Raw genomic sequence first — 13,770 nt, 5'->3', positions numbered from 1 at the left:
CCATAACTAATTTGGAGGCTTTGTTGAAAAAGCTTATGTTCTTTCCTCTTCAAAACCCTTGTTCTGATTCCCTCCATATCAAATGCTTTTACATATTATTAAAAAAAAAAAGTTTTTCTTAAATTGTATTCCATTCCGATAAGATTGTTTGTTTGATAGATATCTAATCATCTATATAAATAGATAACTATTTTGGTTCGAAGTAATCGAGAACAACTGAACCATCTAAGATACTCTTCTAAGGAAGATAAGCATCTTAGAAGGTTCTTTCTTAAGTTATTTTGATTCTTTTAAAAAAATTCTATTTTTAAAACGGGTTTGACTTACTTTTAACCTTTTTTTTCAAATATTATCCAACATGCTTATAACCATTTTTTTTTAACAAAAAATTCTTTGAACTAATTATATAGATAATTATTATTATTATTTTTTTTTTTGTTATTTAATACAAATTCATTCTATAAGAGTTGAAAAAAAGTAAATATTTTGAAAAGGTGTTTTTTTTTTTTTTTTTTTTTTAATAATGGGTAGTATGAAAGATTATATTTTTGGACCAAAATAAGCATTGATATTATTCCAATTTTTTTTATTTGATAACGTGATAAATAAATTCTATGAATATATCATCCTTAATGTAATTGTATTTGTTCTCTTTTTTTCTTGGGAAAAAATTAAAGTTGGAATTTAATATAGGATTGAATATTATATAATTTTTATAAAATTTAACCAATGGACATTGGAGAAACAATAAATAATCTTATAGCTGTTTAAAAATTTTATTTCCAAATGTATTATGAATATTTCTAAGATGATCAAATTCAAACCAATTTTGGGTACCAAAAGATATTTCAAAAAGAGAATTATTTAAAAGATCAAAAAGATAAATTTATTGTATGGTTCCTAAATCCTAATGCACTTTAAATGAGCTTTCTTGTTTGGTTACCCTAAGAATAATGGAATAAACTTACTAACTTAATTTGAAATTCTATTTTTGCCCTATAAAAGAATAATAATAATTAACAAAATGTTATAACAGCTCAACCCCACTGCTAGACATTTTATTTATATCGTCACCCTCTCAGTTTTAAAATGTGTCTATTAGGGAGAGATTTTCATATTTTTTTAGTTCCCTTATCCAACCGATCTGGGATCTTACAATCTATCATTTGGGAGCCAGCGTCCTTCTCACTGGCACCCAGCCCGATGTCTGACTCTAACACCATTTGTAAACAGTTCAAGCCCATCGTTAGTTGTATGTTTGAATCATTAGATTATGCAACAAGTTCTTGTGACACTAATATCATCGTTTGAGTAAGGGTGTAAACTTAAAATTTGCATGGTGGGGAGCAATGTTCGTTAAATTTGTGCAGGCAAAAGAAGGAATGTGGCCTTCATTTTGCATGCAATTCCCTCCGCTGAGTCCACTATCATAAATCACCACACAAACTTGTAATCCCGCAAAAACCCAGAGGTTGTCCCAGATTAGAAAACCAGTCTTCATACAACACACTGCCACCAACCGTGTCCTGTTCCAAACAATCGGTCTTTGATAAGTTTAAGAAATCCCCATAACTTGATTACATCTGTTTCCCATTCCCTAAGAAACCGTCAACTGTTCTGTTCCGCTTCTCTATTTCGTTCATCTTTTTCTTCTTATTTATCTTATCCATTTACCATCGTCTCCACTCAACATTTCCTGTCTATACTAAACTTAATCCTTCTCATGCATTAATTTTCCTCTGTTTTTTTGCTTCTCTCTGATGGGTTCGTTGAAAAGTGAACAAAATGTGAGCTTTGCTGCTCCAAGACCATTCCTGAACAGGCTGAAATCAGATCTGAAAGAGACGTTTTATCCCGATGATCCCTTCAGGCAGTTTCGTGATGATAAGCCAACGCACCAACTCAAAAAGGCCGTCCAGTATTTCATCCCCATATTGGAATGGCTTCCTAAATACAATTTTAATATGTTTAAGTATGATTTGCTCGCTGGTATTACCATTACCAGCCTCGCCATCCCCCAAGGCATCAGCTACGCTAAGCTTGGCAGCCTCCCTCCCATCATCGGCCTTTGTGGGTCCCATCCATCTCAAAATTTAACTATTTGCTTTCTATCTGTCTTTATGGTGATATTGATTAACCAGTTGGGTGTGTATTGGAATTCTGATAATTAGAGTAGTTATTTATGTGGGTGCAGATTCGAGCTTCGTTCCACCGCTTGTGTATGCGGTGTTTGGAAGCTCGAAGCATCTGGCGGTGGGTACGGTGGCGGCATGTTCGTTGCTAATAGCGGAAATCATCGGAGAAGTGGCGTCGCCGGAAGAAGACCCCACATTGTATCTACACCTGGTTTTAACAGCCACCTTAATCACCGGCGTCATGCAGACGGCCTTAGGGATTCTACGGTGCGGCCCCATAAATTTTTTTCTTTGTTTTATAAAATAGAATTTCTGATTGCGTGTTGATTGAGACTGGACAGATTGGGAATCTTGGTGGATTTCTTATCGCATTCAACGATCCTAGGGTTTATGGGAGGAACAGCTGTGATCATTTGCCTGCAACAGCTGAAAGGCATATTTGGACTCACTCATTTCACCTCTAAAACCGACGTCTATTCGGTACTCCATGCCGTTTTCTCCCTTAAAAATGAGGTTGGTTAAAATCCTGTTCCTGTTTTAACTTCCTGTCTTTTGAATTCAAACACAGACCTAAACTTTCTCTTTTTTTGCCCTGCAAATTGCAGTGGAGATGGCAAAGTGCTGTCACGGGCGTCGTCTTCCTTGTCTTCCTCCAGTTTACTAGGTACCTGGTAAGTAAATTTTCCTCTCCTCTCTCCTTTTCAATCTCTGTTCTGTCGGTGAAAACAAATGGGTTTGTCTGTTTTTGGTTAAACAGAGAGATAGAAACCCGAAGCTGTTTTGGGTATCAGCGATGGCTCCGATGGTGACAGTGATAGTCGGGTGTTTGGTTGCATATCTCGTCCATGGAAGTCAGCATGGAATCTTAACTGTATCATTTCGTTCCTTTAAGCCACAATCAATGGAGTTTCTGAACCAACACCTGTCTGTTCTCATTTTGTATGCCTTGATTTCACCTCAGGTGGGCCGCTTGAACAAAGGAATAAACCCTCCTTCTATTCACTCCTTGAACTTTGACCCAAAATATCTATCAGCTGTGGTACAAGCTGGTGCCATCACTGGCCTTGTGGCTTTGGCTGTAAGTTCTTAGCCCTCTCTCTCTCTGTCTCTCTCAATTGAGTCTCTGAGCTTTCATAATTCATCATGGTTTGACTATCTCAGGAAGGAATAGCAATTGGTCGAAGCTTTGCAATAATGAAAAACGAACAAGTCGATGGCAACAAAGAGATGGTAGCCTTTGGTTTGATGAACATCGTGGGATCTTTCACTTCCTGCTACTTAACCACTGGTAATAATTAAACTAATAATTTCATTCTAACAAAGAGCAGTTCAAAATGAAATGACATTTTTACCTTTCAGGGCCATTCTCAAAGACTGCAGTGAACTTCAATGCTGGATGTAGAACACCAATGTCAAACGTAGTGATGGCGATCTTCATGGCTCTCACGCTCCTCTTTCTAGCACCTCTCTTCAGCTACACTCCTCTTGTAGCCCTTTCCGCCATTATTATGTCCGCCATGTTTGGTTTGATCAAATACGAAGAAATATATCATCTTTTCAAGGTCGACAAGTTCGATTTCTGCATTTGTATGGCTGCTTTCTTGGGCGTTGCCCTATTGAGCATGGATGTTGGCTTAATGCTTTCGGTCAGTAGTTTCTGTCATCACATAACAAGGGAGTTTCAAAGCTCAAAATTCCTTACGTATTGGATTGTGTTAATGATCTTTATCAGGTGGGTCTTGCTTTGCTGAGAGCTCTTCTTTACATGGCTAGACCAGCAACTTGCAAGCTTGGGAAAATACCAGACACTGATTTGTACAGAGACACGGAGCAGTATCCTAATGCAATGAGAGTCCCTGGAATCATTGTTCTTCAACTTGGTTCCCCTATTTATTATGCCAACTCCAACTACATCCGAGAAAGGTAATGTGATAGTTCATTCACGCATTTTATCAAACAGTTTACCTGCAAACATGACGCCTTGGATTAACCAGCCGAATTCTTGCGTTTTCTCATTAGGATTTTGAGATGGGTTCGTGATGAGCATGCCGAGTTCGATTCCGTAGATGGATCCGTCCACCATGTACTGCTGGAGTTGAGTGGTAAGAATCCACTATCCTGCCTTCCAAATCATCTACTCTCAATAATTTTGATGTATCACTCACTGAGTTGTTTGTTCGTGCAGGAGTTACATCAATCGACATGACAGGGATTGAAACACTCGTCGAAATTCGCAGATTGTTGCAAGCAAACGGAGTTAAGGTAATTTCGCAGTGACTCGCCAATCCATTCTTCCATCTCCTTCACTGAAAACTTGTGAATTTCATATGTGAGAAACAGATGGGAGTTGTAAACCCAAGAATCGTAGTGATGGAGAAGATGATAGCATCAGAATTCACAAACACGATCGGGAAAGAAAACATCTATTTGTCAGTAGACGATGGAGTGGAAAGGTGCAGAGATTTGGCGTACAACCCACATAAAACAAATCTAAGCGATGAAAACGTGGAATTGAACGCAGTGGAGCATCGGGTATAAAATTATAAGCGAACGGGTGCAGTAAAATCTGGGATTTTTGATTGCCTTTTCAGTTCCAGATGAGAGTTTCATTCAGCAAATAAAGAAATAAATTAGTAGATAGAAGTTTTGCAGATGGCATCACATGCACAACACGATCATAATGTAAAATCTTGCTTTTTCTTTGAGGTTCGTCTTCTTCCAAATGTATGAAACAGAGGAACCCCAAAGCTCAGAATTTTCGAAATTTAATAAATAATTGATCAAAATGTTTGCATCTTAATTGTTGATTTCAATGGAAGGCGGTCGGAAATGATCTCAATTGGGCCATGGGAAGAGATTTGGGCTGAGAGAATGGGCTCATTGAACGCGTACGGCGTTGGCGCTGACGGTCCACCTGGACAGATTTTCTTCTTTAAAAAATAAAAATAATTGAATGATGGGACCCACCTTTCCGTGGCCCATGGTATGGTATGTGTTTGGGAATCCATGTCATGGCCATGGTGATTTTAAATGTTAATTGAATGAACCGCCCAACCCCTACACAAATTATTAAATGAGGATTTTAAATTATAAAATTAATCTCACTCTTAACGTATTTTCTTTTTTAATTCTTTTTTCCGTATATTCCACCGCGTTAAAATTATGAACTTCGACAATCTCTTACAAAAAATAATTTCTCACGTGCCTGTCCTAAGAATGTGAACCCCACGCGCTCTCTCGTACTCTAACCTTACGGGAACTGTTTACAAAATTTCATTTTTAAAATGAAATAATTTTGATACGGTGACAGGAGTTCATTAACTCTGACACTTTTCTGCCTCTGACATGGGGTGTTTACGTAATTTCACTCCCTCCCTCTCGCCTCCTTTTTTCTTTTTTTATTTTTGAATAATTCAAAGCAACTTTATTTGTTCGTTAGAGTAATCATTTTCTAAATGTTTTTTTCTTTTTTTTTTTTTACTTTTATTTTAATGCTTATCGTTTAAGTTTTTTTCATTTAATATTTATTTTAATCTGAAAAACCTTTTTGAGTTGAAATATAAAACTTATTAGCTAGAAAGCTGCTAAACCTGTCAACTCAATCTTAAATGAGTCGAGATGATTTCAATTGTCACCTTTAATACAAATTTTTTATAATATGGTATAAAACTTTATAATTACTTGTCTAAATTTATGATTCCATCCATTTAATTTTACACAAAAAAAAAAAAAACATTATTATATTATATTAGTGCACATGAATACTCAAAAAAAAAAAAAAAATCTAAAAAAACAATATTTAAGATGTTTTAATTTTTAAAAATTAAATAAATTAGATTAAATGATTAGAAGCAAAAACAAAACATAAGTCACTAATCACTTTAACCTTGGTTCTCTTCAATCATTGATAAATAAATAAGTTAAGCTTTTGGACAGACGGTCCGATAAATAAGAATCAACTATAGTTATTCTCGAATAAATCTCTTTCCAATTCCAATAGTTATATACCTAAATTAAATTCAACTAAAATTTATGGAAAATAATTAAATAAAAATTGATGGGTAAAATATATAAAAACCCATGTACAGCTATTAAAAACTCATAAAGTTTAACAAAAATTCAATTCTTATATAATTTTTTTCGTTAAAATTTATTGAAAAACATTCTTATGGATGATTTCCAAAAAAAAAAAATGCAACACTCATTAATATATCAAGAAATAAACTCATATTTCATAGACTAAGTTTGTTTTTTTTTTTGGGTAATAAAACAATAATTACAAAAATTATAACAGTGGGAAATAAAGAAACAGTGTGAGAGTGTGGGGGGCGATTGAGCTGTTAAATAGCTGGCCTTGGCCTTCAAAATCCCCTCACTCCCTATTAACCCACATATTTTCTGCCCATTCAGATGCCTCATTCGAAATGAATTTCAACTCCATTTTTAACCTCTCACTCCTCCTCCTTCTCCTCCTCCTCCGCCTCCGCCTCGCCGCCGCCACCGTCGCCCATGGCACCCTCTCTGACGCCGAAGCTCTCTATATCCGGCAGCGCCAGCTTTTGTACTATCGAGATGAGTTCGGCGACCGTGGCGAGGAAGTTACCGTCGACCCATCTCTCGTTTTCGAAAACGAAAGGATCAGAAACGCCTACATTGCACTTCAGGCTTGGAAACTCGCCATTTTGTCCGACCCTCTGAATCAAACAGCTAATTGGGTCGGATCTGATGTCTGCACCTACACCGGCGTTTACTGTGCTTCCGCATTGGACAACCCCACCATTCGTACTGTCGCCGGCATCGATCTCAATCACGGCGACATTGCCGGATACCTCCCTGAGGAGCTCGGTTTGCTTGTGGATCTAGCATTGTTCCACATCAACTCCAACAGATTCTGCGGCACTGTTCCTCACAAATTCGACCGTCTCAAGTTGCTTTACGAGTTGGATCTCAGTAATAATCGGTTCGCCGGGAGGTTTCCCGATGTGGTTCTCAGGCTTCCGATTCTCAAGTTTTTGGATCTGAGGTTTAACGAATTTGAAGGCAGTGTACCCAGAGAGCTGTTTGATAAGGATTTAGACGCCATTTTTATTAACCATAATCGGTTTAGATTCGAACTGCCGGATAATTTTGGGAACTCGCCGGTGTCGGTGATTGTTGTGGCCAACAATAAGTTCCATGGGTGTTTGCCTAAGAGCTTGGGCAACATGACGAGGCTGAATGAGATCATTATGATGAACAATGGACTAAATTCTTGCTTGCCGCCGGTAATTGGGGCGTTGAAGAACTTGACAGTGTTCGATGTTAGTTCAAATGAGTTGGTGGGGCCATTACCGGAGACCTTTGGAGGGCTTGTGAGTTTGGAGCAACTCAATGTAGCTAATAATTTTCTTTCTGGGAACATTCCGGGGAGTATTTGTGATTTGCCCAAGCTTCAGAACTTTACGTTCTCGAATAACTTCTTTTCTGGTGAGCCGCCGGAGTGTTTGAGGGTTCCGGAGTTCAGTGATCGGAGGAATTGCTTACCGGGACGGCCAATGCAGCGGCCAAGTGGGAAATGTAACTCGTTTTTGTCGAACCCTGTTGATTGTAATGCGTTTAAATGCGGTGGTTCTTCATCTGTTACGCCTTCTTCTCCGTTTTCTCCTCCGGTTGTTTCGCCCTCTTCACCTCCGTCACCGGTGGCGCCGTCGTCACCTCCGTCTTTCCCATCACCAGTGGCGCCATCATCACCTCCGTCGCCGTCTCAGTCTCCGAGTACACCGACGGAACCGCCATTGTCGCCCCATTATCCTCCTCTATCGCCACCGCCGTCGCCTTCATCTTCGACTACACCTACAACCCCCTCATCGCCGCCTCATTTTCCATCTCCATCTGCTCCGTCGCCTTCATCTCCGACTACACCTACAACCCCCTCATCGCCACCTCATTTTCCATCTCCATCTGCGCCGTCACCTTCATCACCGCATCAAGGTCATTCTCCGCCGTCACTACCCTCACCTTCTTCGCCACCTCTAGGTCATACTCCTCCATCTGAGCCCTCACAACAATCGCCACCTCACAGTCATACCCCCCCAACTCCACCTTCACCAACCAAGCCCTCGCCATCATTACCGCCACAAGGCCACACTCCCCCTGGTCCTTCGCCGTCCGAGCCCTCACCATCATCGCCACCACAAACCCATACTCCGCTAGCTCCACCTTCACCGACCGAGCCCTCTCCTTCCTCGCCGCCATATGTCCACATTCCCCCGGCTGAGCCTTCTCCTCCTGGAATATCAGCACCGCCATTCCCAGTTTACACTCCGCCTCCACCACATTTCCCTGATTTTCCTTCGCCGCCAAATACCCAACCTCCAGTCTACTGCCCACGATCCCCATATCCACCATCCCCTCCATCCTACTCCCCAAACCCACCTGATTATCACTTCACCTCCCCGCCACCGCCACCACCTGTTTATCCCGCACCCCCTGTCCATACGTCGCCGTCCCCGCTCCCTCTCCCCTGCACAAAACCTCCATCTCCCCCACCAGGTGCTCACTATTCAGAACCACCGCCTCCTCAGTCTTCAACACCGTCTTCCCCGATCCACTACAACTCCCCACCACCACCACCGGGGCAATATCAATCTCCTCCCTCACCTTCACCTCCGGTCAGCGTGTATCCGCCGCTATCTCCCTCACCCCCACCTCCAGTGGTTTACGAAAGCCCGCCGCCGCCTCCAACTCCAGTATACGGTGGCCCACTGCCTCCAATCTACGGAGTTCCCTACGCCTCTCCTCCACCCCCACCCTTGTATTAATTATTTATCATCTCTCCGGCCGATTCTTCCAAAAACTCCCCACCTGCGATTTCCCCCATTGATCTTCATTCCTGATCAAACCTTCTCCCTCTGGTCAATCCTCATCGGCCACGGAGAAACAATAATAGAAACGAAAAACTCCATCACATGTTGAAGAAACAGAGAGAAAGAAATTCCATATTTCTTTTCACATTGCTTTGTAATTCATCGTTTTTTAGCCTCTGCAATAAAAATTAGTAGAATTTGCAGGGGAACCTTAAGCTTGTTATGTTGTTTCAGAGCGCGGAAATGTATGTATAGGAACGAACTCCATAATTCAACTAAAGCTGCACTTCTTTCTGCGCCTCTTTGGTTGTCGAGTTCTACTATTATTTCAATCATCATCATCATCTAAATCCATATCTTATTTACTATTCCTTTTCGCCTTTCATTTGTTCTTAGAATTGGTGGATGTTCAACCAATCTTTTCGCTTAAACAACAGTCCAAATTTGGTCAAAGTAGGTCAATTTTTTCAGGAAGATGAACTTAACTTGGACGTTGGAGGTTCAGAATATAATTAGACAAAAACAGAGGACAGAAAGCAACGTGATCGGCGGACATTCAGATTGTGAAAAATCCGAGAAATTAATTAATAAATCATTTTAAAACTTGGAAAATTATATATATGTATATATATCAATGGCTGAATCTAGGACCGAGGGCAGGCCACTGATTCCCAGTAACATGGAGCTGAATCTGAATTCCCCATCTCAAATACACCTAATTTTGAAATATATATATATACTTCAAACATATGGGGTTCTTTTTGTGATCCTCAACGTTTGGAAGAACTGTAATAATTGCAAAAACTTTCTACCGTTTATAATTTACAATATTTTATTTGTGGGTAACCATCCGCCCTTAAAAAAATGAAAGGATGTCACAAGCAATATCGAAAAAGTCGAAGCTATTATATACTGAATCTAGAAGAACGGATTGCATCCTCAACCTTTAGAAAAAATTAGAATATTTTATTTATAGGTATCTCATTGTTCACCTCTAAAATTTAACTATAAAGTTATAGATAACGTAACCATGTCATAAGAGACATTGTTTAGAAATTGGATTTTTTTTTTTTTTTTGAAATATTTAAAATTAATGGGTTCCATACCATACCAACAACATGACACTTGAAGTAGTTTTATTAATTGAATCGAATATTGTAAATAAAGTTGTACCCCCACGCCCTCCTCCTCTGCATTTAATATACACCATGTGCATTTTCCCTCGTTTTCCTATTCGTTTCTTTTCTTTTTATTTATTTATTATTTTTTACGTTAAATTATGAATAATAATAATATTTTTAAACTTAAACAAAACTAATGATTTTGATCCTTTCAAAATGTTCTAAAAAATATCATTTTTCGTTAATTATGATTGGATGAATGATAAAGATAAAAAAACAGTCTTACCCTTAAATAAAGATTTAACACCACAAATTTCAGGTAATTAAAAGTTTTGAATTAACCTATTAAGAAGCTAGAATGTAGGGTGATGTATTGAATGTACATAATAATAATAATAATAATGCAGTTATTTATGATATTATGGAGAAATATGAGTTTGAAGATGGGTTAAATAATGATGAACATACGTGTTGAAACTTCGGTAATAATTGAATTCATTTCTACACTAAGAGTTGTGTAACATGCATGGCTGTGATTTAATTTAGAAATTCATTAAATTTTTTGGTACTCATTTCGTGGATATTGACAAGCTAGATTTCGATTATTGGCTATGTTTGCAAGTATGGCAGGGCAATGAAAGGAAAAAACATAAATGTGATGGCCCATGCTTGTTGCCTTGGAGGAACTCACATGGGTTGCTTTACGCTACGTACTTTTGTGTTCTTCCATGTCTCATGCCTTTCTCTCGACTTACTCTCATCTTCGTGATTGTTTTTTTTAAGGTTGAAGATCTTTTTTTTCAGATACGTCTTAAAATCTTTCTATTGAAGACGATATTTAACGTAATATAGTAACATAGTTGAAATATTCGTGGGTATGAAAATTTGGTACCAAATTCGCATTCTTCCTCTGAAATGAATTAACGAATTATGAAATTAATTCCGTAGATAAAGATAAAGTTTTGGCTACTGAATTATTTAAACTCTTATTGTACTATATATTTAAAAACAAAATATATTTTTTTATTCTTAAGCAACATTTATTCGATTTAATTTAGCTGGCAAAATAGGGGCAAGAGCCTAGCAATGCCAACTCACAGTTGGGGCATATCTGGATAATTATTCAAGCATATCAATTTTATGTTCTTCCTTCTTATTAATTATGCTCAATTATTGTTTTATTTCAATTAATTAGTTTTTTTCCTTTAATTAACCCTAATTTAGATATGAATGAGCAGTCACCGTCATAAAAAAAAAAAAAAAAATGGAAAATTTGTATTATGTCCGAGTATAGAGGGCCAGGTCCATTCTGTATTTGGGCCTCTCTATCATCGGACTTCGGAATCACTTGGGCCTCTCTATCATGACATATTATTGAAGGAAATGGACGACACAAACTTTTTTTTTAAAAATTAATCCAATCTTTTTCATCTAGTTATATGGTTATTTCGTGGAAAAATATAATCTTGTCCATTTATCATTTAATAATATATATTTTTTTATTTTATAAAATTAAGGTTATTATCCAACCGCGTCTTTTTATCGTTTGATAGCATGTCCTTTTAAAATGAAATTCATCCTTTGTTTTTTCCTTTCCATTCACTCGAATCTCTTCCGTTTCATCGATTTTGTCCGGATCCTCCTTTTCTTCCGAAAAAACAAAAACACATAGAATACAACCCACGACATTTTGATCGGGTAGCATAAGATAACCCTAATTATTAATTAATAAAAATTTGGTCACGGCACTAAAATATGTATATTAAATTAAATATTAGAATATAGTCTACACCACACATAAGTGTACACTGTACTTACTACCCATTGCATAAAAAATTAATTGCCGAAATAAAATTAGGTAAGAGTAAGTATTTAATCAATGGTTGGATTGTATTGGGCCATAAATTTAGTGTCCTTTCAGAACTGCATAAGGCTGAATGGATATGAATATTAATTTTAAACGTTTATTACGTATAAGTATTTAAATAAAATTTTAATTGTGCATTATATAAAAATAAAAATGGGATACAGTTAGTTGCAATAAATTCCAGCTGCCAAAACCAGAGTCCACTTTATCCAAACAGGGAACATGTTACATGCTGATGTTCCAATTATTTTAATTTAAAGACATTTTCCAACCAAGCTTTTCAATAATATTGCTCCAATACTCACGTGACATGCACGTGCATAACATGATCCATAAATCCCTCTCTACCCCTTTCCGCACAGGTGAAACTTCCAAAAATGCCCCCCCATCCCCATTCCTCACATGGCCCAGAACCATAATTTAGGCAATATATATATATATATATATATAAATATAAAAATAAAAATAAAACCAACAACTTTGGTTCAATAATTTAAAAGATAGGTGAGTGAAAAAATTGAAGTGATGGGGGCGTCAAGCCAATTATTGAAGCTCCACTGTCTTCATCACTGCCACTATATTTTTATAATATTTGTTGATGAAGGACAAGAACAAGTCTGTCAGCTCAACAGTCCCGTCACCCGCAGGTGGGCGGTGCCAAAACCCTCTGCTTTTTGCTTCCTTCCTGCTCTGCTATATTCAACTCCAACAATCATTTTATTGAATTATGTATTATAAATTTGGGGGCAGCCCAGGTGAGAGGCATTACATATTTGGGTGCCTTTAAATTCCCGGATTTTGCTCTAAATACCAATACCGTAAAGCTTCCACCTTTTTTCCTACTTTAAATACCACTTGCGCCTTCCACCTGCCGCTCTCCCAAATCCTTCACTGAGAGAGCCATGGAGAGACTTGAAGGGTGTCCCTGAAATTTACCAAGATTCTTGTTGTGATCATGGGGAAGCTGCACAAGAAAATTTCAAAGGCCTTGGACTGTTTTAGTCTTAGTCTTGGTCCCTCCTCTTGTAGCTCAGGCTCTTGTTTTTGCATAAACTCCATGGAAGAGCAGGAAGATGAGTTTGATAAACTGCCCCTCATAGCCACTCACAAAGACCAGCTGCCCACGTTGAAGGACGTTGTCAATGGAAACCAGACCTTGGCCTTTCAACTCAAGCCCAAGGTAACTAATTTACCTTTATTTATTGCTGTTATTATCCTACAGTTTGAAACAGGATTTGTGTTTTGGGTTTGCAGATGGTGACTCTAAGGGTATCCATGCACTGCAGAGGCTGTGCAAGAAAGGTGGAGAAACACATTTCAAAAATGGAAGGTAAAACACGGCTCTTCCCAATAGTATAATATTGTTCCGTTCGAGCATAAAATAAAATCATTTTGTTGTTGTTTGTTGAATGAGCAGGAGTGAGCTCGTACACCATAGACTTGGAGACTAAGATGGTGATCATTATTGGGGACATTCTGCCATTTGAAGTGGTGGAGAGTGTCTCTAAAGTCAAAAACGCACAGCTCTGGCAATCCTCGCTAGCTTGATCATTATTCCATATGAACAACACCATTATTATTAATTAAATGTGTACATCGTGGGAAGACAGAGGGATCGGAATTTGGCAGAGAATATTTTTTATTCTCACTAATTTTGTGTTTTTTTCTTCTAATTTCCGTATTCTATATGTTTATTCACCGGAAGTGGTGTGATTTATAGGAATTTAATGAAATTAAATTTGATGAACAGAATATATACTGCGATTAAAATAAAATAAATAAGGAAGACAAAATATAAATAG

At 37.9% G+C, this 13,770-nt stretch overlaps 3 protein-coding genes across 3 annotated transcripts; all 3 read left to right on the top strand.

The window, feature by feature from the left end:
- The first annotated feature begins 1,301 nt into the window (after nt 1-1,301).
- Nucleotides 1,302-4,935, top strand: LOC111471645 (probable sulfate transporter 3.5). The gene is made up of 12 exons (XM_023117357.1): nt 1,302-2,070; nt 2,195-2,402; nt 2,477-2,648; nt 2,741-2,806; nt 2,893-3,006; nt 3,097-3,213; nt 3,297-3,423; nt 3,495-3,781; nt 3,868-4,058; nt 4,155-4,237; nt 4,321-4,397; nt 4,476-4,935. The coding sequence occupies exons 1-12, from the start codon at nt 1,761-1,763 to the stop codon at nt 4,671-4,673; spliced, it is 1,950 nt and encodes a 649-aa protein (XP_022973125.1). The 5' UTR covers nt 1,302-1,760; the 3' UTR covers nt 4,674-4,935.
- Nucleotides 4,936-6,483: 1,548 nt separating this feature from the next.
- Nucleotides 6,484-9,351, top strand: LOC111499732 (leucine-rich repeat extensin-like protein 4). The gene has a single exon (XM_023151389.1). It carries the CDS (start codon nt 6,560-6,562, stop codon nt 8,933-8,935), a length of 2,376 nt encoding a protein of 791 aa, XP_023007157.1. The 5' UTR covers nt 6,484-6,559; the 3' UTR covers nt 8,936-9,351.
- A 3,235-nt stretch (nt 9,352-12,586) lies between these two features.
- LOC111472318 (heavy metal-associated isoprenylated plant protein 45-like) lies at nt 12,587-13,717 on the top strand. Its single transcript, XM_023117980.1, has 3 exons — nt 12,587-13,148; nt 13,223-13,298; nt 13,386-13,717. Exons 1-3 carry the CDS (start codon nt 12,924-12,926, stop codon nt 13,514-13,516), a joined length of 432 nt encoding a protein of 143 aa, XP_022973748.1. The 5' UTR covers nt 12,587-12,923; the 3' UTR covers nt 13,517-13,717.
- The last annotated feature ends 53 nt before the right edge of the window (nt 13,718-13,770 follow it).

The sequence above is a fragment of the Cucurbita maxima genome, unplaced genomic scaffold (genome assembly GCF_002738345.1).
Source record: "Cucurbita maxima cultivar Rimu unplaced genomic scaffold, Cmax_1.0 Cma_Scf00002, whole genome shotgun sequence".
In the NCBI taxonomy this organism is placed as follows: Eukaryota; Viridiplantae; Streptophyta; class Magnoliopsida; order Cucurbitales; family Cucurbitaceae; genus Cucurbita; species Cucurbita maxima.
This window is presented reverse-complemented; position numbering and strand designations above follow the sequence as displayed.